General features: G+C 42.0%; 1 protein-coding gene across 1 annotated transcript in view; it reads right to left on the bottom strand.

Annotated features, from left to right (window-relative positions):
• Positions 1-27,488, bottom strand: part of LOC144768345 (adenosine deaminase-like) — a 307,500-nt gene that overhangs the window by 211,708 nt on the left and 68,304 nt on the right. The window contains exon 2 of the mRNA XM_078651931.1: positions 9,295-9,356. Within this exon, the coding sequence (XP_078508057.1) occupies positions 9,295-9,356 (62 nt within the window). The remainder of the gene's footprint in view (positions 1-9,294; positions 9,357-27,488) is intronic.

Here is a 27,488-nt window from a genome sequence, read left to right as displayed (position 1 = left end):
GGCTTACCTTATTAAGAGAAAAAAGACCATTGCGGTGAATGTTTGTCATCGTATTTCAGATTGTAAACATAGAAATGGTCCTTCCTTTGTTAAAAAAAAAGGGATCAAAACATTTATTACTAGTGTCGACTCGCTGAGGGAGGGCTGTAGGGCAGTGCGGCGGGGCAGGGCAGTGAAGGGGCAGGGTGAGGGGTAGTAAACTCCGGCATACGGCGTAACAAAGTTAAGTAAATAAATAAATAAAACAATTTGCTTTGCGTCCGCGGCAACACCAACTCGGCAACGCAGCGCACGCTATGTATCTACGCCGTATGCCGGAGTTTACTACCCCCCAATCCGCAGCACTCCCTCGGCGAGCTGCCACTGCTTGTTACCAAATTGTGTAGATGACAACTGCTATGGAATGTCAAGGCTGCCTACATTTGATTCCACCTCAAACCTCTTTCCCGATTACCTTATACATCGTCCTTCTTAGATAACTCTTGCAGGAACTTTTTTTATCCCTGCTTTCTCTCTCTCACTCTTCATATCTTTCTCATCATCCTTCTGTGTCCAATTTCTGACTGTCTATCTTGCTAAAAGTCTGATCAGTGGCGTAGCAAAGAGGCGGCTGGCGATTCACCCCGAGCTGCAAGAGTTACCTGCAACCCCCCTCCCCTTTAACAAGCATCACAAGGTCTAACTACGCCACTGAGTCTGATAATATAGCCTTATAGCCCGCCGTAGCTGGGCTATACCGGCTAATAAAGTCCTGCTCCCTTGAAAGTCCCTTGCCTTCTGCTCAGACCTTTAACACTGGAGCGGGCCTTTAATAGCCGATATAGCACGCTACGCCAGGCTACAAGGCTATATTAAGTTCCAGTCTCTGAAGAATGCCGGTGCCCACCACGTGCAACCATCTCAATCAACTAAGCACTGGACCCGGGTTTACCTTGAAGTGGTAAGGAAAGGTTTGCTTATTTTAGTACAGAATCAGAACAGGTCAGCAGACCTCCGGGGTCGAGGTCATGTTTGTACTGTTCTATATCTATATATGGTGTGAGCTATTGCTGCATGATTGCTCTTCACTCTGAGGCCTTCACCTGCCACTCATAGCACCTTAATACATGTGACAGGCCATTATCGTAGGATAAGCGGCTGCTCTTAAAGTGTCTAATGCTTAGTTAAGCTCCTGTCTTACCTGAAGGAATAGAAGGAGTGTGATAGGTGGCTCAATTACTTTGCTTAACATCAGCTGGGATCCAACCCCAATCATTGGAAAGCTTGACTCGCATCTCCGGTGACCTCTTTTAAGTACCCATCACAACCAATGCTAAATAAAGTAACTCCCTTCATGAGTGGTGCAAAGCTATGGCTTATTTTCAATATAATTATGTGGTGATAAAGAGTGTTGGGCCCCAATGAGTTGCCATGCCATAAAATAAACATTGAATCAATTACATAATTCTGGAAAGCTCAGGGAACCACTTCCTTTCAAAAAGGCCCCTGGCCCTGACCTTTGCTATACCTGTCCAGAAATATGCAGCCACACCGAAATGTGCTTTGTAAAACAATCAACAAACTGTCAACATGTCTGATAATATTACCTTTCAACTTCTAACTTAGGAAAAACTGGTCCTGTGGCATGCAGGGGCCTCTTACCAGAACCGTATCCACACCAGAGGACAACAGAAAAGTCTGCTTTTGATGCATCAAACATTTCAACTTTGATTGGTTATCTCATTGTGACAACCACAAAGAAATTTGAAAAGAAAGACTTGACCAATCAACTCAGTCGATGCATATCACTCCTGAGGTGAAAATAATTCCCTTGACTCTCTGCATCGTCACTTCCGCAGAATGAACCTCTTGCCTCATTACATTCTTTAAATTCACTGCCTTGCAGAAGGCTGAGCTGTCACGAACTGTTAGTCAAGGCTTCTGGAATTATACGGCTGGTGAGGACCAAATTATGTGGCAGTGTTGACTAAATTATGCAGCAAAAAAGCAAATTACTAAGCGTAATCAGTCATATTTTGAAGCGCCATTACCCTATTTTTACACATATTAACAAATTAGCTAGACAAATGTTAAATTTTATTAATATCAGTTTAACACCTAAATACAACAACCAGCATATGAAAAGTGACCTGGCTCTGCATAACAGAAGGTCTGCCACTGAGTAACAACACAGTAGCGTTTTAGTAACCTTTATAGTAACTTTTGGTCTGTCTGAGCTAAAAACGGTTTTTTTATTAAAATCTACCAATTATGCAGACTATGATGGATTATGTTGCAAGTGTGGCAAATCCACAATTTTGCAAGCACACCAGCTGCAGAGTCACACACTTTAAGTGGCCCTCTTCCACTGAAGCATGTGATATTAAGATTATCAAACAATGTCAAAAAGCTTGCTGCCCCATTACATTTACTAATGCAGCTCAAGCCTGCACTGGTAATCCTGCTGCTGAAGAAATCCAGTGACAATCCAGGATCCAATTAACTCAATAAACTGCTAGCCACACTGAAACAAGCCCAAACGTCCACACTGATCCTCACTGTCCTCTCAGAATCAATTTACAAAGTCAACCACAAATGACACTGAGACCAACAATTTACATTTTGGGGGGAAAACTCCTCAAATGTTCATGTCCTTTCTGTATAGCAGGTCTCACCAGATAATACTGGCAGTCTATCTCACAATCTGCACCACCCTCTTCCATGCCTGTTCCCACAGGGATAAATATGGCCCGACATTCTTCTGTGCTTCCCTCACAAACATCTGCAGCTATTTCAATATGTGCTACCATATCTATATCTCAATGACACTCATATCCAATGAGATTACACCACAAACTCTGGGATCATCAGTAAGGTATGGACTGCATTAAATGCATTCTAATATGTTTGCATTAGAACTCTCTTTGCTTCTGAGGGCATCATTGCAAGTGACCTGGCGGGATTCATGTTGTTACTTAACACACCTGATAAAATCCAATACCACGCAGTTCAGAATTGATCAGGTTCGATAAATGACATCTATTATGACCATTTTCCCTTTAATACGGAATACCATGTGGATTTTGATGCCTGCCACGCCAATGCTAGCATGTCTCAGGAAATGCAGAGCTTTTCCCCAGTTAAATTCCACCAGGTTTTCCTGCTTAACGTAACGGAGGGTGTAAACTTTATCGCACCCTGTAATTAACGGGTGCAAAAAACATCACACCACTTATATTTGTAAAATGTGCACAGGTGTTGGACAGTGATGACAATTTATCTGCCCAGATATAATCGTGCCCTAAACCCTAGATTTTGCCACAATACTCCAGTAATATCTGCCCACTTCCGTTTCAATGGCCATACTCCACAGAACGATAGCCAACTCTCTCAAAAACACCATGGCCGGACTGGCTGTACCGCATCCGGTGCTTCCCTGGGCAGCTGGAAGGGTGCAGAGCCGGTTTTGTTGGGGGGCAGTTTTGTATCAGTGCAGAAGTTTTAAAAGCACTGCAAAGTTCCTTGTATATTCGGCAGTTTTCGGGCTACAATAAAAGTGTCAAGTTAAGTGATTAATGTACCTGCTAGAGATAGATGGGAGTTTTGTCTAGTGTCAGTTTTGATTCATGCAAGGTAGGGGAGAGGGTTAATATGCCTGATGTAAAGAATGTGTACCATGAAGTGCTTAATTTGAGCCGGTGGTTTCCGGTGCACAGCACCAGCACTTAATCATCAACACCAACGCTTTTCATGAGCACCAGTTAATGATTCATTCATATTCATTTATGGTAGGCACTGGGATATTAAGTGATTTGCCCAGAATCACAGGATTTTGAGTCGACGCTGAGACTCATACCTGGTTCCTCTAGAGTCAGCAGCTCCGGCCTTTATGCCACATCCTCTCCCCACTTTCATGGTTAGAAGTTGGTTCTGTTTTATGTGGCACTAACATGAAAAATGTGCTGGTGCAAGCAGCCTCCTGACAACAGCCCCAGTACTTATTTTTATTACAAATGACCCACTGGTACCATGGTTATTAAAGAACAATATTTTATGCGCATAGCTGAGTGCCAGACCAACCCTCTTCCAAGGTGACTAACATTATGGATGGCATGTCAATCCTACACCTTGTAGTCCCCTTTGCCTCATGTAACATTTCCTATACACTGATTTACGCGTGTATGATTCATTGTCTCTGTATGTGTGCAATGTAAAGTGCTCCGACATCCTACATTGGTAAGAAAAGTGCTATAAAACAAATAAAATACATGTGTGAGAGGTGCTATGGAGAGATGAGAGACACTTTTGAAGGGTGATAGTGAGGGAATCATTGAAGAGCCCCAACAAAGATTGTCGTAGCCGGGTGCACAGTAAGGTCATCTTTTACTCTTTTAAAAGCTAATACAATTGATTAAATAATAACAAATGTGTTGAAGAATGCACCATTTTCCCCCAAATGTTCTTAAGGGGAGAACCCACCCCAAACCCCCCTTTGGAGTGAATAGGCTCACTCACTACACTCAGTATGCACCCTACAGGTCTGGTCTTCAAAACGTTGCCAGGGCTGCTTAAGGTTCCCAGTCCAGCCCTGCAAAAAAACACGATTGTTATCACTTCGGATGCAGACCTGTTATTGACTTGACAGGTGAAAAATGTTGCTAAAAACTAGTTCTGCAACCTGAGTGTTCTCTGGAAAACTCTGTCTCTCTACCTTTTACTTTCATTTTAGCTCCCTCTGAATGAACGTGCCACTATGCTGAACCAAGTGTAACTCTTTTTCTTTAAAGTAATTTATAAACCATTTGAGCTAGAAAAATATTTTTTGTAAGTGAGCAACATCATGCAAAAGAATGAGGTAAATTGATAATTTGCCTACACAAGAATTGAATGTGGAAAAGCCAAAAAAAGAAAGATTTGCAGTTTAATTTGGAGTGCTAAGGAAGGCGGAAGTAAGATACTCAGAAGACAACAATCCCTTCCATGGACCATAGTAACGTTTAATTCACAGTCTGCTACTTTCAGAAGTGACACATTTTCAATTATTATTCACAACAAAATCATTGTCACTCATTTATCTGGAAAAGTTAACAAGCATCAACAAAGCCAATATGTCTGGTTTGTGTCAGGCGCATGTTTGTTGACAGGGGTCCACCACCGCTAACTATAGTGGTGTTTGCAGTGTCAGCCATATTGCAGTGATGCACAAGAATGTAAATGAGTGATCCAATGGGATTGCAAGACAGCCATTTTGAAATGGTTTCTCTTGGAAGAGAGGCCATCTTGACTTGATGCCTGATTTAGAGTTTGGCAGATGGGTTAGTCCACCACAAACGTGACCGATACCATCTAACTTATTACACCTGCCATAAGATATAATGTATTTGTAATAATGCTTAAATTCGAACTCCCAGCAAGGCACCCAAACACATTTCTTGTGGCATGCTGTGTTAAACACAGGATTTTAGTTTGCATATTTTAAGCCACACCTTTAATTACAAAAACTTTAGGAAAGGATTCCTAGTTAAGCTTCTTTGGCCACACCGGTGTCAGAGACCCTACCACTTTCTTCATCACACATAAGTACGGGACAAAGATCTTTTTTGATATTTCACTATACCCACTCCATCCACAACAGGTCAGTTTTGTCAGCTGCTCTACAATCTAGCACCCCCCTGTTGGCACAATAAGGGAGGTATCTTGCCTACAGTGAACTTTATGGGTGTGCCAGCCATGGGTAAATCACACACCCATGTTTCTGCAGATCACTAAAATATCAGTTTTATCTCTGGGTGACCTACAGCATGTCCACTCCGGAATCTCCAAAACTACCTCCTGAAATTGATAGCCAGCAGCTCTGATCTCGCCCAAACCTGTGGAACATCTGTGAAACTGGTGTGCTTATTAAACTGAAAACACGAGAAATAAAATAGCAGTAATGTTAGTGATTTTATAACCTTGATAGTAATCCACCCAGTGTGGAATATAGATTCCAAGCAAAGGAAGTAAGATGGAGAAAAGCTCTATGCAAAAGCATGCATATGGCGGCAAACTCTAAGCTAAGGCACTCAAATGCAGGCAACCTCTATGCAAAGGGTCAAAGGGACTCCCTTGAAGACAAACGTCATGCAAAGACACTCACAGAGCAGACTCCATACAAAAGGATTCAAATGGAGACAGACGTCATGCAAAATGGTTCATAAGGATACAGACTCCATACAAAGGGACACAGGAGTAGAGAAACTCCATACAAGGGGTCTCAGATGGATTCAAAGTCCATGCAAAGGCTCTCAGGTAGACACAAGCTCCATATAGAGGAGAACATACTCCAGGCAAAGGGACTCAGGTGGAGATAAACTCTATGCAAAGACTCTCAGATTAAGACAAACTTCGCAAACATGGATTGAGGTGTCTGGCTCCATAAAAAATAAAATCAAATGGAGACAGTCTGGATACAAATGGACTCAGAAGAGACAGACTCTGTACAAATGAACTCACATGGATATAGGCTCCATGCAAATTGAGTCAGCAGGCTCAATGCAAAGAGAATCAGATGGAGACAGACTCCATACAGATACCATGAAGACCGACTCCATACATAGGGACTCACGTGGATCCAGACTCCATGCACAGGAACTTGGACAGATCATGCTTCATACAAAGTGACTGATGGATAAAGGCTCCGTACAAAGGGACACAGATGGATCAGGCTTCTTAGAAAGTGACTCATATGGATACAAGGTCCTTGCATGGGGACCAGATGAATAAAGGTTTCTTACAGATCGACTTAGATTGAAAAAGATTCCATACGAAGGGACGCGGATGCCCATACAAATTGACTCAGTTGGAGACAGGTTCCATTAAAAGGGTCTCAGATTGATGTACGCTCATTCCTCGGGCACTCAGAATGATACAGGCTCCATACAAAGGGACACAGATGGACCAGGCTTCTTAGAAAGTGACTCGTATGGATACAAGGTTCATGCGTGGGGATCAAATGAATAAAGGCTCCTTACATATGAACTCAGATGGACACAGGTTCCATACATTTGGACTCAGATAGATACAAGCCCCATACAACGAGATACATGGAAGCTCTGCACATAGGGACACAGGTGGGTACAGACTGCTTCCAATGGAACACCGGTGGATCAGGCTCCATACAAAGGGACAAAGATGGATAGAGTCTCCATACAAATGGACTCAGATGGATAAAGGCTCCATACAAATGGACTCAGATGGATACAGGCTCCATACCAATGGACTCAGATGGATACAAACCCCATACAAAGCGATAGTTGGAAGCTCGGCACATAGGGACACAGGTGGATACAGACAGCTGCCAAAGGGACACAGATGGATACAGGCACCATGCAAATGGACTCAGGTGGAAAGAGACTCCATGCAAAGGGACACATGGATAAAAGCTCAACATATAGGGATACAGGTGTTTACAGACTGCTTCCAATGGGACATAAGTGATCAGGCTCCATACAGTGGGACTCAGGCTGCACACAATGGAATACAGGTGGATAAAAGCTCAGTGCAAAGGGACACAGGTGTATACAGACTGCTTGCGATCCCTCTTGGGACTCCCCCAATCTACATCATCCTTTGCAGCTCACATGGAGTTAGGGATAGGGTACATTGCAGATATGTTAAATATGGCGCCACTTTTATTATGGATCAGAACTTGGCTGAACCCCAACCTTACACTGATTCACAAGATTATTAGTGATTGTATGGGGCGGGACAGAGTGGCTGATATTCAGTGGTTGACATTTATTAAAACAACAGCAGTATATCTGGGTCGACCGGAATTATATTCGAAACCGGAAAATCTGAGCAAGGAAGATATTAACGGGGTAAAACCTAATTTTATAAAAATCCGAGAATTGGAACGAGAAGCAAGAGAAATCATTAAGCCAACAGTAAGGTCACACTATTTGTTGATTACTTCAATGTCAATACAACCTTACTTGACTACTGTTACTAGACCCTATCATCGGTGGCTTCTAACAAAATTTAGATTTAATCAGGCACATTTTCTGCTGGGTATTTATGATAAGTGGTGTACACCAAAGGATAATGTGCCATGTGAATGTGACAATTTTTCTGATCAGGATCATATACATTTTGTGTTTTTCTGCCCTTTCTTTTTGGAAAGTAGGAAAAAATTTATCAATCCACTGTTAAGGGAAAAGGGGTTTGTACAGTTTAAACCCGCACTGCTTTATCTTCAACTAATGGAAACTCCTTAAGTGATGTTTTGTGTAGCCAATTTTTTGATTGCATCAATCCGTGCTAGACGGAAGAGACTCCGGATTAATACAGTTGGGGTTGCGGTAAATGTTTACTCTGCACAAGATAATATAAATTAGCTTCCATGTACCTGATTAAATATTGCTGTTGTGAACTATGAAATATTTGCTACTAATTTTGATATTCTGTGAACTATGTGATGATCTATATGTATTTGCCACTGATTTTTAAATGTACACTAAATATTATTCTTGTAAGATGTTTTTTATTAAAAAAAAATTCGGTTGCATAATATCATGTATTTGTATAGTATACTTTTATGATTTTTAAGTAATCGAATAAAGTGTTTTTTTGACTTTGACTGCTTCCAGGAGGAGTCAGATTGCTATGGGCTCCACAGAGATGGACTCAGTCTTGCATTACCACCATCCAACCCCTGGAAGGATATTCAGCCCTCTAGAGTTGATTGCTCGGTAACAAGACAAACCGGTTTTACAGAGCAGCTCTGGAGACTGCAGTGCCCCACTGTCCTTATTCAAACTGTTCAAAAGAAACGTATCATTAGTGCAGTAATATGGTTCCACACATGCCTTTCAGGTGGTACAGGAGTTCCTGTGAAGGAACCTGCATTCTCTTAGATTTCATAAAGAACTCTAGCCTTGTGAGGGAAAAGGTTTTGTAAAATGTAGCAATGAGGACACCTCCTATTCTGCGAATCCCCAAGTAACTGCTCTATTACCCTGGAAACAAGGTTTACCTAGGAGGATTCCAGGCAAACACCACTTAAACCGTGCTTTCAGATAGATGCACTCAGCATTTATTTATTTATTTTGTAGAGTTTTATGTGGCTCTCTGTTCACAGCGCCTAGAACCGACAAAATAATGAAAAGCCCACTACACATATATAATTAGACATATTGTGGGTATTTTGCTAAAAGAGAAATAACGGGGAATTACCATACCCATAGAAAATGAACTTTAAATTGTTTTCCATTCTGTTCCTAGTAAAACGTTTCAAGCATTACGTTATATGTAAAAAAAAAGTCTAGAACTCACCGAGCAAAATATAAAATGGTTTCTGGCTTAATGCTGCCGTCTAGGTGAACATGGAGCTCCACCTGCAAAAAAGCAAAAGAATAAATATGTCAATATTATCAAAAGTGTATGTAAGAATGTATTATGATTTTTATTCTTCAATTATAAATTAGATTTTAGCTTAGCAGCAGATATTTACCCACTGTTAGGCTAAACAATGTTAAGACTGAATACGATTGTCAATAATGGTTATTTACAGTATTGATCAGAGCAAATATAGCCCACAGTTAGGAAAGGGGTTAAAAGGACCTGAAGTAGAAGTGGGCATTGTCTAAGCCAGTGAGTGGCTCCTAAGCTATTAACTTCTCTGGATCACTATTGCTAACTTGTACCCTGCCCTAAGCAATTTCTTCGATCTGAACCTCAAAACAATGAGCTAAAATACAAAAACAAGTATGCATCCAACACAAATGTTAAACAATGTTTTATTTATTTCTCACACAAAAAAACTCAGAATTATAATGTTAAAGGGGAGATTGCAGCATTTGAATATGTCCTTTATTTTTGAAAGGTGGGAAGATATGCTAGACTCTACAGTATCACTTTGTCTTTTTTGCTCTTAATACATGTATTTTTGTTTCCACCTACCAGTGCTTCAAAAGAGGCCACCAGTCATCCATACTATATTCTGTTTGCAGAGATTGCACTGCTACTACGAATACAGCTAAATACATGAACTTAATTTTTAACCTCCAATTTCATATCTATCCACATTTAGAGAACGTTTTAAAATTTTCAATTTTGATTTCTTATGTATATATATTTTGTTACTCTGCTAATATTATTTTTCTAAATAGTTTATGAACCTCCGATTAAAAAACTTTAGACTAAGTTGCACTCATTTTCTTTTAGAGAATATATGTTTAACTGGATGGATACATGGATAAGACCAGAATAACATAGTTAGCAATGGCATATTTTTTAAATAATGCATCAATATTTATTATCTCTAGCTGGGTCCTAAAAACTCAAAAACACCCTGGTTCAAACTGAGTTTGTGCTGGGTGACAATAGGGGCTAGAGTGCAAAAGGAGAAAAAAGCATTTCTCTCCATTTTTACACTAGCACCAGCACCTAAATAGTTCTGTAAATTGAATTTTGGACCTATATATCTACTCTGGTATTACAGAAAATGATACTGTCCAAAAACTGCAATATGTACTAGGGAAAGCAGTGCTTGGTCCATGCTCCAGTGATGGGGAACACGTACGCATAGTAAGTGAAGCCAACACACACAAAACAAACAGGAGTCACCAAAAAAGAGGGACAATGAAGCTACCAAATGGTAAGCAAGGGGTGGCTCCAAGCCCCTTTTAAGCTAACAAAATGCCTCGCGAGCTACAGCCCATGAGGTGTCTCCGTGAGACCTAAAAACTGGGCTTTAGCCTTGTTTAAACCGAGCCAAGTTATGTTCATAGGTTTGAAATCAGAAAAAAATACTCCCTGCACCCTTCTAAGGTATTCAAACGATCATTCAAAAAATTCATACTTTCACTTCTGGATGACTTAATGCCTTTACCACAGGACTCCACCGCCGGAGCACACCTGCATTAACAAAAACTGCATTAGAAGCAGAAAATGGTGCATGTGGCCTGTGGTACTGTGGTCAGCTGTGGTCCTTATCCATGGCTGTATTTCCCACTCAGGGATTTGCGATCTTGGCAGATTAGACATTTGCTACCATCAGTTTTTAATTCATATAAAGCTCACCTGAATCTGAAACATTTTAGGTGTGATTATATGAGTGACACAGCTTTGGATTTATGTTAAGATCACTAGTCTTAACAATGCTACTTCTGTAAGAAGTTAAAGCTGTAAAAGCTGTTGTTCAGTCATGTCAGAACCATGGTAAGTATGCGGTGCACTCACCAAAAGATTCAAATGAGGCTTATTGGCACCTACTTCATAATACCAGGGCTGATCATCCATAATGAATTCCATTTTAAGTTACTTTTCATTCCACAGTTGTTCCATCCTTTTACCACGGTAAATAACAGATATTACCTAATTATTTAGCAAATATGGCAGGAATGGCTGTGTCGGTAATACCATTAAATTCTGCCATTCCTGCGTAATTTAAATCCCAACAGGTAATTTGGTGAATAAACATAGAAAAATTAATATTTCCCCGCGTCTCTATGAACAGTAAATGTTTGATGCTTAATGCTACTGAATTTACCATCATATACACTATGGAAGGTTTCAGTGTACCGCCAAGAGTCAGATTAATGCCTTGAAGCGCACAGTGACGAGTGGTTAGGTCACTGAGCCATGTTGCTAGGGAATTTGAGAATCAAGGGGAAAAGAAAACCTAGACTGGGAGTTGCATTTAATCCTATCAATCACAGGGACCTATTTAGACACCAGTGTGTTTGCTTCTGCTGCAGTGTCGTCTAATTTGGAAGGCAGGCCCGCCTCAGGGAACCATTAAACGAGATTATCTGGCGAGTGCTCGGCTGTACGAGGCATTCTAAATAGATCTGAAATACAGTGGTAGTTGTTTGTTTCTGTTTCCATCAAATCTCTATTGCTCAGGCTGGCTCAATCTCAAAATAATCTTTCTTTGTTTAGAACGTGATTTTAGTTTTCGCTTTTTGGGACAGAAACGTTGTTAAAATACATAAGAGAAAAATAATCCCAGTGTGGGAAAAATGTATCAAAAAGTAACTCAAGAAAAAAATAAAAATTCCTCTACTCCTTTAACAGGGAGAAGGGGGAACCTGACTAATTTCTCTGGGGTTTCCAACAAAATAATTATGTATGTCACACCAAGGGCGGGAGGGGCGCCGAACCCTGATATTGATTTGTAGATGAAAGCCAGGGCCGGACTGGGCATAGCGGGCACCGGGCTTTTCCCCGGTAGGCCGCATTTACAAAGGTGGCGGAGTACACATTGGATTGGGAAAAGAAGCAAAAAGCAAGCCTCAGATGGAGAAGTGTAGCCAGGGATGCAGTGCAGGCCTCTAATTTGTCCAAATGTTGTGGGTATTCAGGATGGTGGGGGGAGGAAGAAAGATACAGATGAAGCAATTACACAAGGCAAAGTGAGTATATGATAGTATATGGCACAAAATACCTAAATACAAGGATGGGAGGAAGGAAAGTGATCCAAAAGAGCACATATGTGTATAAATAAGTAACCTGGGCGCTTGAAATAGGTGGAAGTTGTTGGTTAAAAATACCCCCTGGGAGACATTTTCCTTATAGTACTGTTACCCTTGACTTTGAGGTACAAGGTCACCATCAATTTAATGTGTCTGTCTAGGGAACAAGATTATCATAACTAAAAACATGAGATACGTAGAAAATGCCCTTTCCCATAATATTCTGGGACCGATCAATCAACCGTAATAATGCTAGTTTTAACTCCAGGTGTAGAAAGTTTGCAGAGAAGGGCCATTATGGGCGCTGTGCACATCATTTGGGCATGTATGTTGTACCCATGCATGCACAGAGCATAAGAGAGGTGGCACCATGTTTATGATAAGAGACAGGTGGAACATCAACATGTGAGTTGCAAGACTTGGGGACCTATTCACCACCTGTATTTGGTGATAGTTTAGTAGTACTAATATAGTACTACTAATGTACTATGAAATGCTATTCACATACCTACGAGTGGATTCTCCCCATCCTGCTATACTATCTTTTCTATAAGAGATTCTCACACATGTAAGTTTACTATTTAGTAGTTAATATGGGAAGCACCGGGGGCGTGGCTGGAAAAATGGGTATGTTCACTACTAGGTAACTAAGTAAATCTTTATTGTCTGATTAATAAAAATCATTACAATCGAAAGGAAGTGTAAAATCATATGCACATTCATATGTAAAAGAATGAGTTAAGGAAGAAAATGTAAAAGCAAAGCCAATTAGAAGTTTCATCAAACTCAAAAGAATTATATTACAGATATTATGATGATTTAGGGATAATTTGCCGTACTGGAACAGTGATACCATGTACACACATCATTAGAGTAGCATTTCCTTCTACTAATTTACATACTGTATTGGGGCATTCTTAAAATCACATTTCATGGTCAGATAAAACTAAAACGCTGTAATTCTATAAGCAAATAGATGTTCAATAAGGTGTTTCCGTGCATTCAGATCATTACTGCTCTCCATATCAGTCAATGGACCTTTCCAGTTCGGGTTCAATAAAGTTCCTCCCTGCTTACTTCTCTGAACTGAACTACATTGTTAAAATCGCATTTCATAAGTCAGATAAAACTATAAACACTGTAATTCAATAAAATGATAAAAGTTCAATAAATGCTTCAGTGTTGATAAGGAGTCAATAAAGGACCTCTGGATCAATAAAGGGCCTCCATGCTTACAGCTCAGTGATGCACTATATTGTTAAAATCACAATTAATAAGTCAAAGGGCAGAACTATATACACTGTAAATCAATGAGCAGGTTGGAGTTTAATAAAGTGCTTCCGTGCATACGAATAATGACTGCACTCCACATCAGTTCAGTGGGAATTTGTAGTCCTGATCGACAAAATGTCTTCGTACTTACATCTCAGTACTGCACTCCAACTCAGTTTGTGAACGGTTATAGAGAGACATGCATCCACCCCCCAAAAATTAAGCACTTTTAGCAATTACTAATGCATAATAGAAAAAAGTCATTTTTCTATGCTTTTAGCGTGAATTTATTCTTTAGTTTAATCTTCAGAAAAAAATATTTTCATGTAGTTAATTAAATATTTAATTTACAATTAAGTTAATAGTGTTTTATAGCATTGTTCATTCTGTCCACAACTAACATAAATATCTAAAATTAATGCAGATTAATATTTTTCATACAGGGACACTCTGCGGTCAGGATGGAGATCACTGTACGGTAATGTAAAGGAAAATCTAAAAAGTATTTTAAAGTTTCTAATAAATCAGTAAAAATGGAACGCCCACAGCAACACCCATTGCACACCCTGCGTTAAAAGGAACGATATTTACAAGGCCTCATTAAGCCACACAAAGTGGCTTAGTGCTGCTTGGTAAATATGGAGCAGACTCCTGCGCCATCGGAGCATTGCAAAAAGTTACCCTCCGGTGGTGCAGCCTCATTGTAAATGAGGCCCTTAGAGTTCTGAAGATCTCTCACTGCCATGTTGGACTGCTACCCATTGGAACCAACGCTATAAATTTTGGAATTCCCCCCGTGCCCTGGCAATACCAGCTTGCATGTCTCCATCACTGCAATGTGTGTTTCTAAAGTAAGGTGTACATACAATTCTCATTCTCATGTGTATTTGACCCTTGGCCACCCTCCCAGTACTTCTGCTGGGAAAGTTATTAGCAGGCTGACTTGCTAAAGCTTGCCTGGCTTGGCCAGGACACATCTGTTCCCGATGGAACTTCTGCAATGTGTTTTGGCATAAAGAGATATTTGCTTGAAATTTTCCATTTTTGTTTACAAGTGTGCATAGTTTAATGACTGAAGCATGAATGAACCCGGGCCAAGCACTCAGGGATGTACCTCCGTCTGACAAAACAATCGTGTTGTGCGCTGGGGTGAGCGCAACCAGGATGCATGCAAATTACCTTGCATTTTTTAAAGATACTCCTTGACACTTGATGGGGTCTTAGAGGCTCCCGTGAGGGTCATTACAGCCACAGTTTGCACCCACCTTCGCGGGGACCGTCAAGTACCTCAAAGCGTGGATTGCAGAGGTTGCATGTGGACACACTGATGCTGGTTCCTGCCACATTTTCTGTGTCTTTGCAGACACATCAACAGCTTTCCCTTGGAGTGTGGCCATAGACCATACACTCTGTGACTGCACCCCTTTGATGGAGTTCCTCGTGGGTGCATGCGACCATGCATGCCATCTATAGTGCAGCCTGGGGGAGGTTTTATCTGTGCGCCATCCCCTGGGTGGAGTAGAGTTGGCACCTCCTCTGATGGCCTCCTTACTGTTGCACCTGTGTATCTTATAGGACACAGTCACACTGGCACTGGAGTTAGCTCATTTGCATTGGCCACATCCAATCTTATCATAAGGACCCAGTGCCTAGATTTTATTTTTTACTTTTATTTCCATCAGTTTTATATAGCACAAACTTGACCAAGGGCATTAGAGTGCTTTACCTGAGCAACAGATTACATCACAAAAATCAACACATCACCATCACTCCACAGCTCCCTAAGTTGAGAAAGTAAAGAAAGACTCCTCTGTTCGACGTGTAACTCCCCATTCAATGCTTGATTTCCAAAATAAGTGCTGAGGCCTCAAGTTTTTCTCAGAAGTCTGCAGCAGCCGCGTACAAATTCCAGCAATTCTAAAAACCAAGGCTACAAAGTCTTGCTTCCACCTTATGCCTCTTTCTTGCACCACCACAGTCTCCCTGCATCTTTATTTCACCACTTGCTCTCTTATATTTCTTCTGAAAAAATACAGAGTCACGTAAGTTCCTATTTAAACACCTTATTACTTTAACGTAGTTTTGGAATGCCGGTTTTGTTGAAATCCCTCCTAGACGACGGATGTTCAGCTGTTTATATAGTGTATTACAATATGTTATTTGTGGCTTCTATGAGCTTTGAGAAATAAATAGGATTTCAGGGCTTTGCCCTCACTGGTTCAGATCATGAGAAATGGGGTGAACTGACCCCAGACGTTATGGAAGAGCCTTAGCTGATGGGTTCTATCTGGGGACCAGTACTTGTTCATTATCCTGCCAGTGAAAGTGTACTCCTTAGCTAGGTGAAAATCTGCTAAATCCACTGCTTGAAGTTAAGGAAGGAAGTTTTGTGGGAAGTTTATAAAAGGGCTACTCAGCTGTGAAGTGTGGCAGTGGCGGCCTCTTCCAATGCGACGTGGTAGGGCAGCAGTGTAAGGGGAATACAAAAATACAGAGAAAACATTTTAAAAAATTACCACTTACATTATGCTGCGTGTGCCATTTGCTCCTCTCCCGATACTCGACTGGTGCACACCGCGCAGGCTTCCAGATGCCAATCCCGATGCTGCTCTCATGCTGGGAATGGTATACCCAGAATGAGAGAAGCCCTGTGATTGGTCTTAGCGACCTGGTTTGCCACTTAGACAGGGCCCGGGAACCTGTGAGTTCTCTACCCAGCTGTGCAACACAGCTCAGTTTGGAGAAATGGTAAGTGTGCATGTTGCTTTGGCTGTCCTAAGACAGCCGGCCAAACCAACATGTGCAGTTAGCAGTGCCCATCACTCCTCCTCCCTGAAGCCAGGAAAGCCTGGCTCCGCCCTGCCCGGTGACTCGGCTACACAGCAGAGGCAACAATGAAAAATAAAATAATAATAACATTATTTTACTAGCATTTTATTTTTCACTGTTGGCTCTGTTGAGTATCAGCAGTGGCGTGACGCTCCTCCACCATAGCGGAGGAGCCGCCCCTGCATTGTGGACGAGGAAAAATACAGCATAATGAGTTCCGTAAAGTAAGTGTAAAAGGAAATTTTCCAAAAGGTGACTCCAAGCAATTTTAAGCACTGGGGCATCCTTCAATAGCAATGAATCGAAAAAGAATAAGAACTTGGGAGAAGTGGAGGTGTACCTTTATATATAACTAGCAGCCCGTCCCGACGTTGTCCGGGTACAAAAAAGAATGTCTTAAATGGTTAGAATAGGCAAGGCAAAGTTTTTTTAAAAGTTCATGGCATAGTACATTTATTGTTTCATGCGACTTGCCTGTGCGACTGCTCAGAACCCCTCTTTCTGTTGCGCGGAAGGTGAGCGTGTGCTCTGCGGTTTGTTGTCCTTTCCGCAAAATGCGAACGTGTGTGTCCGCTCCTGCCGACGCCCCTGATCAGTCCTGGCATGCACACTGAGGGCGTGTGCCTTAATAGGTTCACGCACTCCCCAAAGACTTGCTTGGTGCACTTAGACGCCCCACATAGCGCCACTGCCAAATGCCACAACTCCATGAACGCTATTCCCCCTCTCCGCAATGCTTCCGGCATCTTTGTGAAAGCCGCGCCCCTTTCTTTATGCCTGCCCCCTGTGACAACGCCAAGGCTTACAAATGAGTGAAGCTTTGTTTTTGTTCCAGCCGCACATACTGTGAGTGTTTTCATTAATGGAACGTGAATGGGCTTGCACAGTGAAATCGGCGGCCATTCATGTATTGTTTCTAGTTTTGGGCCAGGCCCCTCTGACAACAGTTAACGCCCACAAAGGTGTGAATGTGGCGCCGAGTGAATTTTGCGCTTGTGAAAGCCGCGCCCCTTTCTTTATGCCAGCCCCGGCCCCTCTGACAACGTTGATGCCCACAAAGGTGTGAATGTGTCGCCGAGTGAAATACCGCGCTTGTGAAAGCCGCGCCCCTTTCTTTATGCCAGCTCCAGACCCTTTGACAACGGTGACGCCCACAAAGGCGTGAATGTTGCGCCGAGTGAATAGTGCGCTTTTTAAAGCCGCGCCCCTTCTTTTTATGCCAGCCCCCTCTGCCAACGCCGAGGCTCACAAACGAGTAAAGCTTTGTTTTAGTTAGTGCGGCATGTACTGTGAGTGTTATCAGTATCAGTAATGGAGCGTGAATGTGCGCGCATATTTTATAATCGTTTTTTGTTTTGGGCCAGGCCCCTCTGACAACGGTGACGCCCACAAAGTGTAGTTTGAGAAGCCCATCGCTACTGTGACACGCCCACGCTACATTGATACGCCCATCGCTGACAGCAGAACGCCAACGCCCACAAGGGACTACTTTACCCCTAAGGTTGTTTGACCTTTGTAATGTATATGGTGGCCAGATTTATAGCCTATGTCCATCTGCTGCAACTCCCCTTTACAATGCTGTATTGGCTGTTGTGATTGGTGCTGTAATTCTTGACATTACCCGCCTCAAAGGTTTCAGCTCTCTCTTTATAATAGTAGTATAGATATAGATGCCAAGGCAGAAATAAGCTTCTATTATTCGCTCTCTTTAACTCCAGTGTGCCCAATTGTTCATTTGTATGCCATTATCCCCTTGAATCATACAGTCTGTCCCCCAAGCTCGCCCCGCCTCATGCTGTGTTACATTTAAACATTTAACCCCCTCTCCTTTACTCCATGTCTCATGCTGGTTAGTAACTCAGTTCTCATTCTATTCAGAAGTGCCCTTTTCCCACCACTTTTATTGTGACCCCAGCGCCGAATTCCATGTTCCTTTAACTTAGACTTGAGCTAGGGGCACTGATGTGAGGAAGTGAAGAAATAAGCTATGGAGATGGTGAGGACATAGAAAAAATGGGAGTTTGTGTGCCACACTGGCGGAAAAGAGGGATGGGGAGAATATGAAAGAAACAAAAGATAAGCGAAGAACTAGAGGAAATCATTCTTCATTTCAAATGCTCTGTTCTAGAAACACAGACCCAGATTTACTAATACTTTGCATAGGGTTAGGATGACTTTTGTAGCACAAATGTAGCACAGAGTTGTGGTTGTATTTATTTTCCAATGCAAATCAAGATTTACGTTGAAATATTGGCCAAAGTGACTACTATTTTGCATCAAGTGGGAATTCCATGGGTGGTGCATGGGAGTTCTCATGCAAACACACGTGAGTATTGATTTACTAACAGTTGTAAACAGGGATTTGTGCAAAAATGGAGGCAAAACGTTTTAATTTCTTCATACTTCTCAAACATTGCATATGTGTTGCATTGTGCAAAGCACAGCTACTAAAGCAGGAGCTCAACCAGATGCCAAACCTAATTGAACACCAACTCCTAGAAGTACAATTTCAACTGAAATGTTCAATCTTATTGGTAGTCATTACAACCAGGTCTTAGTTTCCAATTTATCCTGCAACTGATGGACCCCAGGGTACCATATCTAAAAATCCATTAAGTCAAAATGGGAATCGCTTAGCTTTACGGGATTTTATGAATATGAACAAAGATAATCCTCCAAGCTATTTGTTGAAGTTTGCCAGCGCATTACTTAATGCATGGGTACTCATAAACCTTTTCTCGGGGGCCAAAAGTACAACCTGGTTTGTGACCGAGGGCCGCACCGATGAGCCTGAGAGAGGGGGCGGGTGGTGCTACTAACGTAAAAACATATCTTCATTGTACAGGGCAGGAATGCAAGGCCCTGTGCTGTACTGTGCATGAGGCACGTAAGTCACAGAGCTGTGGTGTATGGGGCAGGGATGCAAAGGACATGTGTTGTAAGATTCATGAGGCACAGATGGTCGCTGAAATGTAGCGTATGGGGCAGGGTGCAGGGGCAGTGTGCTGTATGAGGCATGAGGTACTGATGCATCTCAGAGCTGTAGTGTACGGGCAGCGGTGCGAGGGCACTATACCATGCATGCGATACGGCACAGATGATTCAAGGGGCTGCACATTTAACTAGGTAGAGATCAGACGCAGCACAGCAGGGATAGTAAAACCCTGGATCTGCACCTTTGAGAAAAACAATGAAAACTTGTTTTTTCCAGACAAGATTAATCTAGGTTGGTTAATCTTACTCGTAAGAGTCCACTCTCGCTAGTTCGGGGATGTCCTTTGAGGTGCTGTCTGAGTTGTATAAATATAGGTCCATTCATTTAATTAATTAATGTATTCATGGTTGTCCCCAATCTACAGCTGGGACAGGAATCAATTATTAGTCAACTTCGCCCTCACTAGGACACACGTCACTGGGTCACACTTGGGACGCATTCCTACTCATTGTGTAAAGCAGGAACTCATTTTTTTTTTCTTTTTTTGTCCTCATCTCACCTTTAAGCACTGTGCAGAGTGTTACAGCCGTTTTTATTGGGCCTGGGCTCCCTCCGGCCAACTGCGGGTGCTTAGGTCTCCCGACCAACTCCTTGTGCTGGAGTTTTAAGGTGTAAGCATAGGACTAGGGGCCTTTGCTTTTAAGTTTCAACACAGTCTCAGTTCTTTGCCCATGGTGATAAAAGGGTGCCAGAGGCTATTAGAGGTGTTGCCAACACTGGCCACATCTAGGCGAGCCATCGCAAAAGCAGAGTTCAGCCATTCCTCCGGTCTTGGGGGGTTGGGGTCTTTCCATTTCAGGCAGTTTTCCCTACGAGCCAGTAGCATCAAGCACAGTAAAAGGCCTCTGTCCCCTACTGCTAGATCCTTTGTTGATAAGCAATCACCAGCAAAAAAAACTAGGGTCTCATTGACTGTGATATAGGTGCCAAAAGTCCTGCGGAGGTAACCTCCAACCCCTTCCCAGAATGTTACCAGCTTTGCAGAACCAAAAAAAACATGGATATCATTTGCTTTAGGGGCCATGCATCTATAACATTTCGGCTCCGGGATTGAAGCGAATATTTCTATTTTAGCTGGAGTATAATAGATACGGTTAGTTACAAAGAAATGGTTTTTCTTTAGGCTGGCGGATTTGGTGTATAATGGGGTGTAGTCTGCCTCGAACCAAGATTTCAGTTGTAAAAACTTAAATTTGGAAAACCCAGGGCCTATCCTAGCTTCCAATACTTGCCGTAAAGCGGGAACTCAGTGACAAGCGTGACGCTACAGACACAGTACATATAATCACACTGAATGTCACTAAGCATCTGGGATCTCTCCAGGGCGGGCTCTAGGGCGGTGCGACAAGTGCCACCGCACCGGGTGCTGACTTCGCATCAGGGCGCCTGTTACTAGTTTATTTTGTTCTTAAAAGCACCTGAAAGTTCCTGGCCTCCAGCAATTTTCAAGCAACAATTAATATGTCAAGAAAATTCCGGTGATTAATGTTCTTCCATGCAAGATCGGAGTTTTGTCTAGTAGAAGTTTTATTTGTCTATTAGAAGTTTTAACTTGTGGAAGTTTTTATTCATGGTAAGCTAGCGCAGAGGGTTAATATGCCTGCTGCAAAGACATGTACCATGCAGATCACAAAGTGAATATAATGTAAACAGGTGAGTCGGTTACTGCTTTTGTCAGAGACTTCCTTTAGTTAGTTGCAGTTTACAGTGAGCTATTAACTGTCAAAGAACTGTGTGCAGACTTCAAGGTATAGATTAGAGCGTATTACATTTTTCCCCAGACTTTCATTATTCTAATGTTGTAAAAAGGGTTCATTTGGATACAAATCAGTTCTTCTTATTAAAGAGACATTTTAAATTCAGAGTTTGTGCTTTTCCAGACCAAGTACTCTTCAACTATAATGCCTACCTGTATGTATAATATGTGAATCCACCCCTTTTTGTCCTCTGTCTAATGTAACATTTCCTATACACTGATTTATACACCTATGATTGATAGTCTCTGTGTAATGTGTGTGTTATGTAAAGTGCTCTGACATCCTTCACTTTTATGAGTAATGCCTTAAAATAAATTAAATGCATCTGAGAGAGAGTGGTTATGGAGACTGTTAAAGGGTGTTGGTGAGGGAATCCGTGGTTGAGATGGTCATGGTTGGGTGGGGGTGCCAAAAAACAGGAGACAGCCATGACAACGCGGGCTTTACACCGCGCTGCCATTACGACGCTGCGATTACAACGCAAGTCGTTACAATGACTTGCGCTGGATGGTGCTAGAGACTAAGGAATAGTAGATTTACTATTCCAACACCTTCACTACTGTTGCGTAGGCTGGAGTTGGAATAGTAAATCATACTATTCCAAAATCCAGCACCTACAGCGCAAGTCGTTGTAATGACTTGCATTGTAATGGATGCGTCGTAATGGCAGCACGATGTAAAAGCCCGCGTTGTCATGACGTACATCCCAAAAAACATTGTGGCACTGGGCGCCACCAGTGCTAAAGCAGGCCCTGGATCTCTCCGTGAAAACCATGCTCCAAACCCGCACCACATCTCCGAGAGACCTGTTTGAAGAACAAGGCAGAATCACATCATACTTCATACAGTAACAGTCTTAACAATGTTTACAGAGAGGCCCGTCAGCTCTAACTAGGGGAACCGGTTTGGTACCAGGGAGGCTCGTCGCTTAAACTGCAGGTGTCTTATGCAGAAGGCACTATAATTACATGTGCTCCTTGAGAGGTGAAGGAGGGAAAACTATTGGACAGGCATAGTGTGGTAACATGGAAAAAAAGCACGCCTTTACTTTGGGAAGGTTCAAAACTTACACAGATTGGTGCTGCTGAAAAGGCCCGTGGCACGGATATGACTGACTGATGTTGATGACGGTCCGCCTTCATGGCTGCGGCTACCGCCATTTGGTTACTGAGGATGTAGAGACCGGCACCACAGCAGTACTTTCCCCTGCAGTGGCTATGCTGGGCTGGGAAGGAAAGCAAGCAACCTGCATGCCCTTATTAAATGTCTCTTCCTCTGCCGCGCCACAAGCGAGTGACGTCACTAAGCAAGAAGGGGAGGGAGCACATGTGAGCAGGCGGATCACAAATTTCTTGAGCATGCTCCTTTAATGCCTATTTTTTTTTACTATGAATGCAGCCACGAGGAATGATTAACAGGCAGAACAATGGCTGCTGACTGCGTCTGCTGTTGTTTTCCACACGGAGGCAGCATCTAAAGTTCTGGCGGGCCGCAAGTGGCCCACGGGCCGTACTTTGAGTACCTAGGACTTAATGCCTTCCATGAACTGCCTTTGGCTGTCATACATTGACCTCGTGCCATTATTTAATCAAATTGGATGCCAACATAATTGTAGAGCTTCACCTCTCTAAGATGAGTACCTTCCTCAGGTCACTTTCAGGTCTTCTTTTTTGTAGTTTGTTCTAAATTAATTTTGGGTGGATAATCAAGGAGTATTTCCAATGGGTATTAACCCCGTTATGGGTTCCTATCTAGGTCTTATAACATGTAATTAACTCATCTGCATATAGCTAAGCACCTACCTCGATCCACGTTTCAGGGGACAATTATGCAGATAAGTTATGAGTTGAATCACATCACTTAAGAAGATGGTGAGCACCAACTGATAGCCCTGCCGCATTTCTGATGTCATAGGGATTCGACAATGTGACCGATCACCTCCAGGGCATGACACTCGTGCCCAGCTGTTAATATGGAGATGACTTAGCGTAGAAAATAGACGGATGGGGCACTCAAGCTTTATCAGTTTGTTTCAAAATAGGGATATGCCTGTTGTGAGCAGATTATACATTGTTTATGATTTTTTTTTTAATGCGCTTAGACCTGCATTGTTTTTGCTTTTTAAAGAGTTTCATAGGTAGTTGAACTCGAATAAGGATATGGCCTGTGAATGGAGGGATGACAGAGCAATCAGGCTGCTCCTGTTGATGTAAGAGGGCAGACCAGGGCTTTAAGTGGGCCGGGTCGTGCTGGTACACAGCATCGGCAGTTCAAAAAAGCAGGTGCTGAGACGGGTCCCTATCAGGCTGTCAACTTTCGCCCTCAACCTCAGGGTGAAAAAAAAAATCTTAACTCTGCAGCGGTACCACCCTTCCCTGCCTTCAATGTAACTCAAAAGAGACTCGTTATAGTTCTTTCACAGTCTCATCATTTCAGAATTGAAGCATTTTCAATATTATATTCAACAAAGCCATAGTTGTTGCTTATTTATCCTATGCATCTAATAACCACTGACAAAGCCAATAGTCCCGGATTGTTGTAGGTGTAATTTTACTTATTGTAGTATATATCTGGATGCAATGACTGAAGTAGCAAATACCAGTCGGGCGGCAAACTATGCTAAGCAAAGATCTTTAGTTTATGTGTTTTAAGCCAAGTCCTTATTTACATCAGCCACGCCCCTTTGGGAGACCCCTCCCCCCAGTTTTTCATCCCACTTAAAGCTCCAGGCAGACCTAATTAAGGCTAGATCTGCGTTTTTTTGTGACTGTGATTTATTGATGACTCAGGCCAAGTTCGGTTTAAAACCATCCCAAAAGAAATGGCCTTTTAAAGCTTTAATGGTAGCTAAATCCTTATATCTTAATATATGGAAGTCTTCCCAGGGATTATTTCTGCCAATTGCTCTGTGGAATTGCCTCGCTTCTGGAAAAAATACACCCTCACGTTTGAGAAAACGGATAATCTGTTTCACCAAGCATGTGGCCTTTACCTGAAGAAATGTGCATAGTTTATGCCTGCCCTGTTTTCTCCCATAATATTTTAATTTAACAAATTATTTCTAGGAAATTCAATTTGACATGTCCCTGCATGTCATTATATTGTTTTATAAGAGATATTATGAAATGCCTTCAGCTATAATGAGAATACTAAAAAAAAATATTTTGCTGTGCCTTACTCCAGAAAATTCAGTTGTCAGACAAACTCACAGAAAAAAAGCTTTGACAAGCAGCCCCTTATTTTTCTCTCCTACATGGCTTATGCATGTATGAATGTATACAACTTATAAAGTGCACACCTATTACCCATGCAACAGAGCACGCGCATCGAAGACCTGGAACACGCCCACAAAGAAGCACATTCACTAATTCAGGTGGCTTTGCTTAATTTGGAAGGGTTGATCCAGTGGCGTAACGCAAAAAGATTGACACCTTCCCAGAATGTGATGAAGGGCTCCTGAGTCACCCATATTTATTTATTTATTTTTGACATTTGTACAGCGCTCTGTTATTGATTGGCTCTGGGCTGAATTGGCCCCCTTGAATGGTTGGGTGTCCCCCGGAGGGTTGAGCTGCATGGGCTGCAGGGGACTGCGTTTCGCCCTTGGGTTGATCGTCAGTAAAAGTGTTTCCCACTGTACATGTGGGTGGAGAAATTGGGGCATTTTTACCTCAGGAAGTCAAATCTCCCGCTACAGCAGGTAGTGGTGTAGCTAGACTTTTGCTGCCTGTGGCGGTCCCTGCGTTTGCCACCCCGCGACGGCCGCAGGTAAGAGTGGGGGTGGGGTTTGCCACCCAGCGACAGCCGCCGGTAATAGCATGGGGGTAGCAGTGGGGAGACAGATGACGATGAGAGTTAAAGTCCCCCCTTGCTACGCCGCTGACATCAGGGTGTAAAATGTGTTCATTGCAGAGGTCACTCTCTAATCTGCCCATCCTCTTCAGTATTGTTTTTCAATTTCCAATCCCAGCAGAGGGGAGTTAATGGAAAAATGTATGCATGAGTACAGCTATACAGGGCTTCACAAGGCACTCCAGGTAGTTATGACCCCAGTTCACCTTGCACATTTCTGTGCACGAGAACTGCACCTTGTCAGACCAGTCTAGGGAAACATATGCAGGTATGTGCACTTCAGTCTGAACATCCTTCGAAAATTTGGAAAGCACAGCACAAATGTGCAGTGCCCCTCCTTGCCCCGACGCCAAAAGGCACCAAGGACCAACCCCTCTGGCTGTCACAAGTGCCAGTGTGCAGCAGAAGATTGGGGCATGCATGTGCCGTTTGTGGGCTGTAAAAAGCACTCTTTTTGTAAGTGACATGAAAAAGTGCAAATCTGCGATTTTACATTCGGATGGTGTTAGGATTGCTGTTAAAGGCTTCAATTAGTGGCATAATTTTGTATGGCAGAAGATATTTTTGTGTTAAAAATAATACAAAATAGGTGCAAAGTTTTCCTATGTGTGCCATTCTCATAGCATCCTGTTCACTGTAATCGAACAATGGTAAATGAATGCAGGCTTCTTCACAAACGTTTTCATGCAAATTCGAGAAAAGCTTGATGCATCAAGGTAAAATCCGCTCGCATAGGGGCAGATTCTCAGAATCTGCCCCTTTGCGACCGGTATTTTCGCATTTGGGATGCATCATCCCAAATGCAAAAATCGCAAATTAAGAAATCGCAAAATTACGATTACTTGCATTTAAGGAATCTCAAATTGAGATTCCTTAAATGCAATGCATTAAAGTTTAAAAAATTGTTGAACTTCATGGTAATTTGCAAAAACTTTGAAAACTGTACTAAAGTGCATTTTTCAAAGTTTCGTGTTGCGCACACACATGCCATAAGGGCATGTGTGTGCACAACATATGTGCACAGATCAATTTCAGAGGTTCAACAGGGTGTCCTTTGGACACCCCTGCACCCTTGAAATCGAATTCTCAATTTGCGATTCGCTAATTGCGATTCGCAAATTGAGAATGTCTTCCCATTCTTTCCTATGAGCCGCTGGGCCCATAGGAATGAATGGGGAGGTATTCCTTAATTGCGACTCGCAATTTGCGAGCCGCAATTAAGGAATTTTAAGAAATCGCTATTTTTTTTAGTGATTTCTTCATGCATTGCATTTTGCTATTCCTTAATAGCGAATCGTTATTTTTTGCTATTAAGGAATAGCAAAATGGGTTCTTGATGCATCTGGGGGATAATCCTTTGAAACTTCCAGAAGTTGAAAAGTCTCCACAGAACTATGTGAAAGTTGCCAAAAACCACTTTGGAACTTGGCAACTCACCTAAAATATACCTTTTGAAACCCCAACATTTTTAAAGTCTAATTCATTGATGTGCGTAAACTCATTTTACGGGTGAAAATAAATCGTTGTATTTAAAATATACACACCAGCAACCTATACTTATGTTTGAAAAAAATCATGATTTAAGAAACCGTGTCAGCACCAGTGTAGGACTGTCTAATTAGGTTGTGTCACTGAAATTTCTACAATGTTGCAATACATCCCTCCGAAGTAAAATATATTTCCTCATCTGTTCTAGGAATGAATCATATCCTGCAAGGAAGCAATCCTTTTCTAAGAAAAGTAACAGCACATGCCACTTCCCACAGTTTTAAACCAACTGTGCAAGAACCTGTAATCTGCATTATGCAGCCTGAAAAAGCTAATTAACCCACTGCCAACGCCGCTGCCTTTAGAAGATCTCCAAGAAAAGTATATTTTTAGTAACCACATTTGTAATTGACAAAACATATGTGAAATGGGCTAGATGAACTGGAGGATTTAAGCAACACAAAAGATTAACTCATTTCATTGGGGTCGATTCACAAAACCATTTATAGTTAGGAGAAGCAGTACTTCCGGAGCACTCTTTTAGGTTCTCTTATTTTTCTGATCGGCCCCTATATGGTTAAACCTTTATTAATGATAGCACAAAGAGGACACAGTTATTCCTATTTTTACTAAATGCAAATCAAGAGTCCTGGAATATGTCCATTCTATTCACTCTTGGAGTGTTTTGGACCAAGTCAAAAAGGCGGGTAATATTATGTAAAATAAAACCACAGGAGTACTACTTTACTGTATTCCAGAATACCTTTGTGAATTGATCCTTTAGTTTTTTTTTTATGGAGGCGGAAGTACTTTGTTCATGCATTTGTTGCAATAATAAGCAGTACATTACAGGCCTAT

The sequence above is a fragment of the Lissotriton helveticus genome, chromosome 7, assembly GCF_964261635.1.
Source record: "Lissotriton helveticus chromosome 7, aLisHel1.1, whole genome shotgun sequence".
In the NCBI taxonomy this organism is placed as follows: domain Eukaryota; kingdom Metazoa; phylum Chordata; class Amphibia; order Caudata; family Salamandridae; genus Lissotriton; species Lissotriton helveticus.
This window is presented reverse-complemented; position numbering and strand designations above follow the sequence as displayed.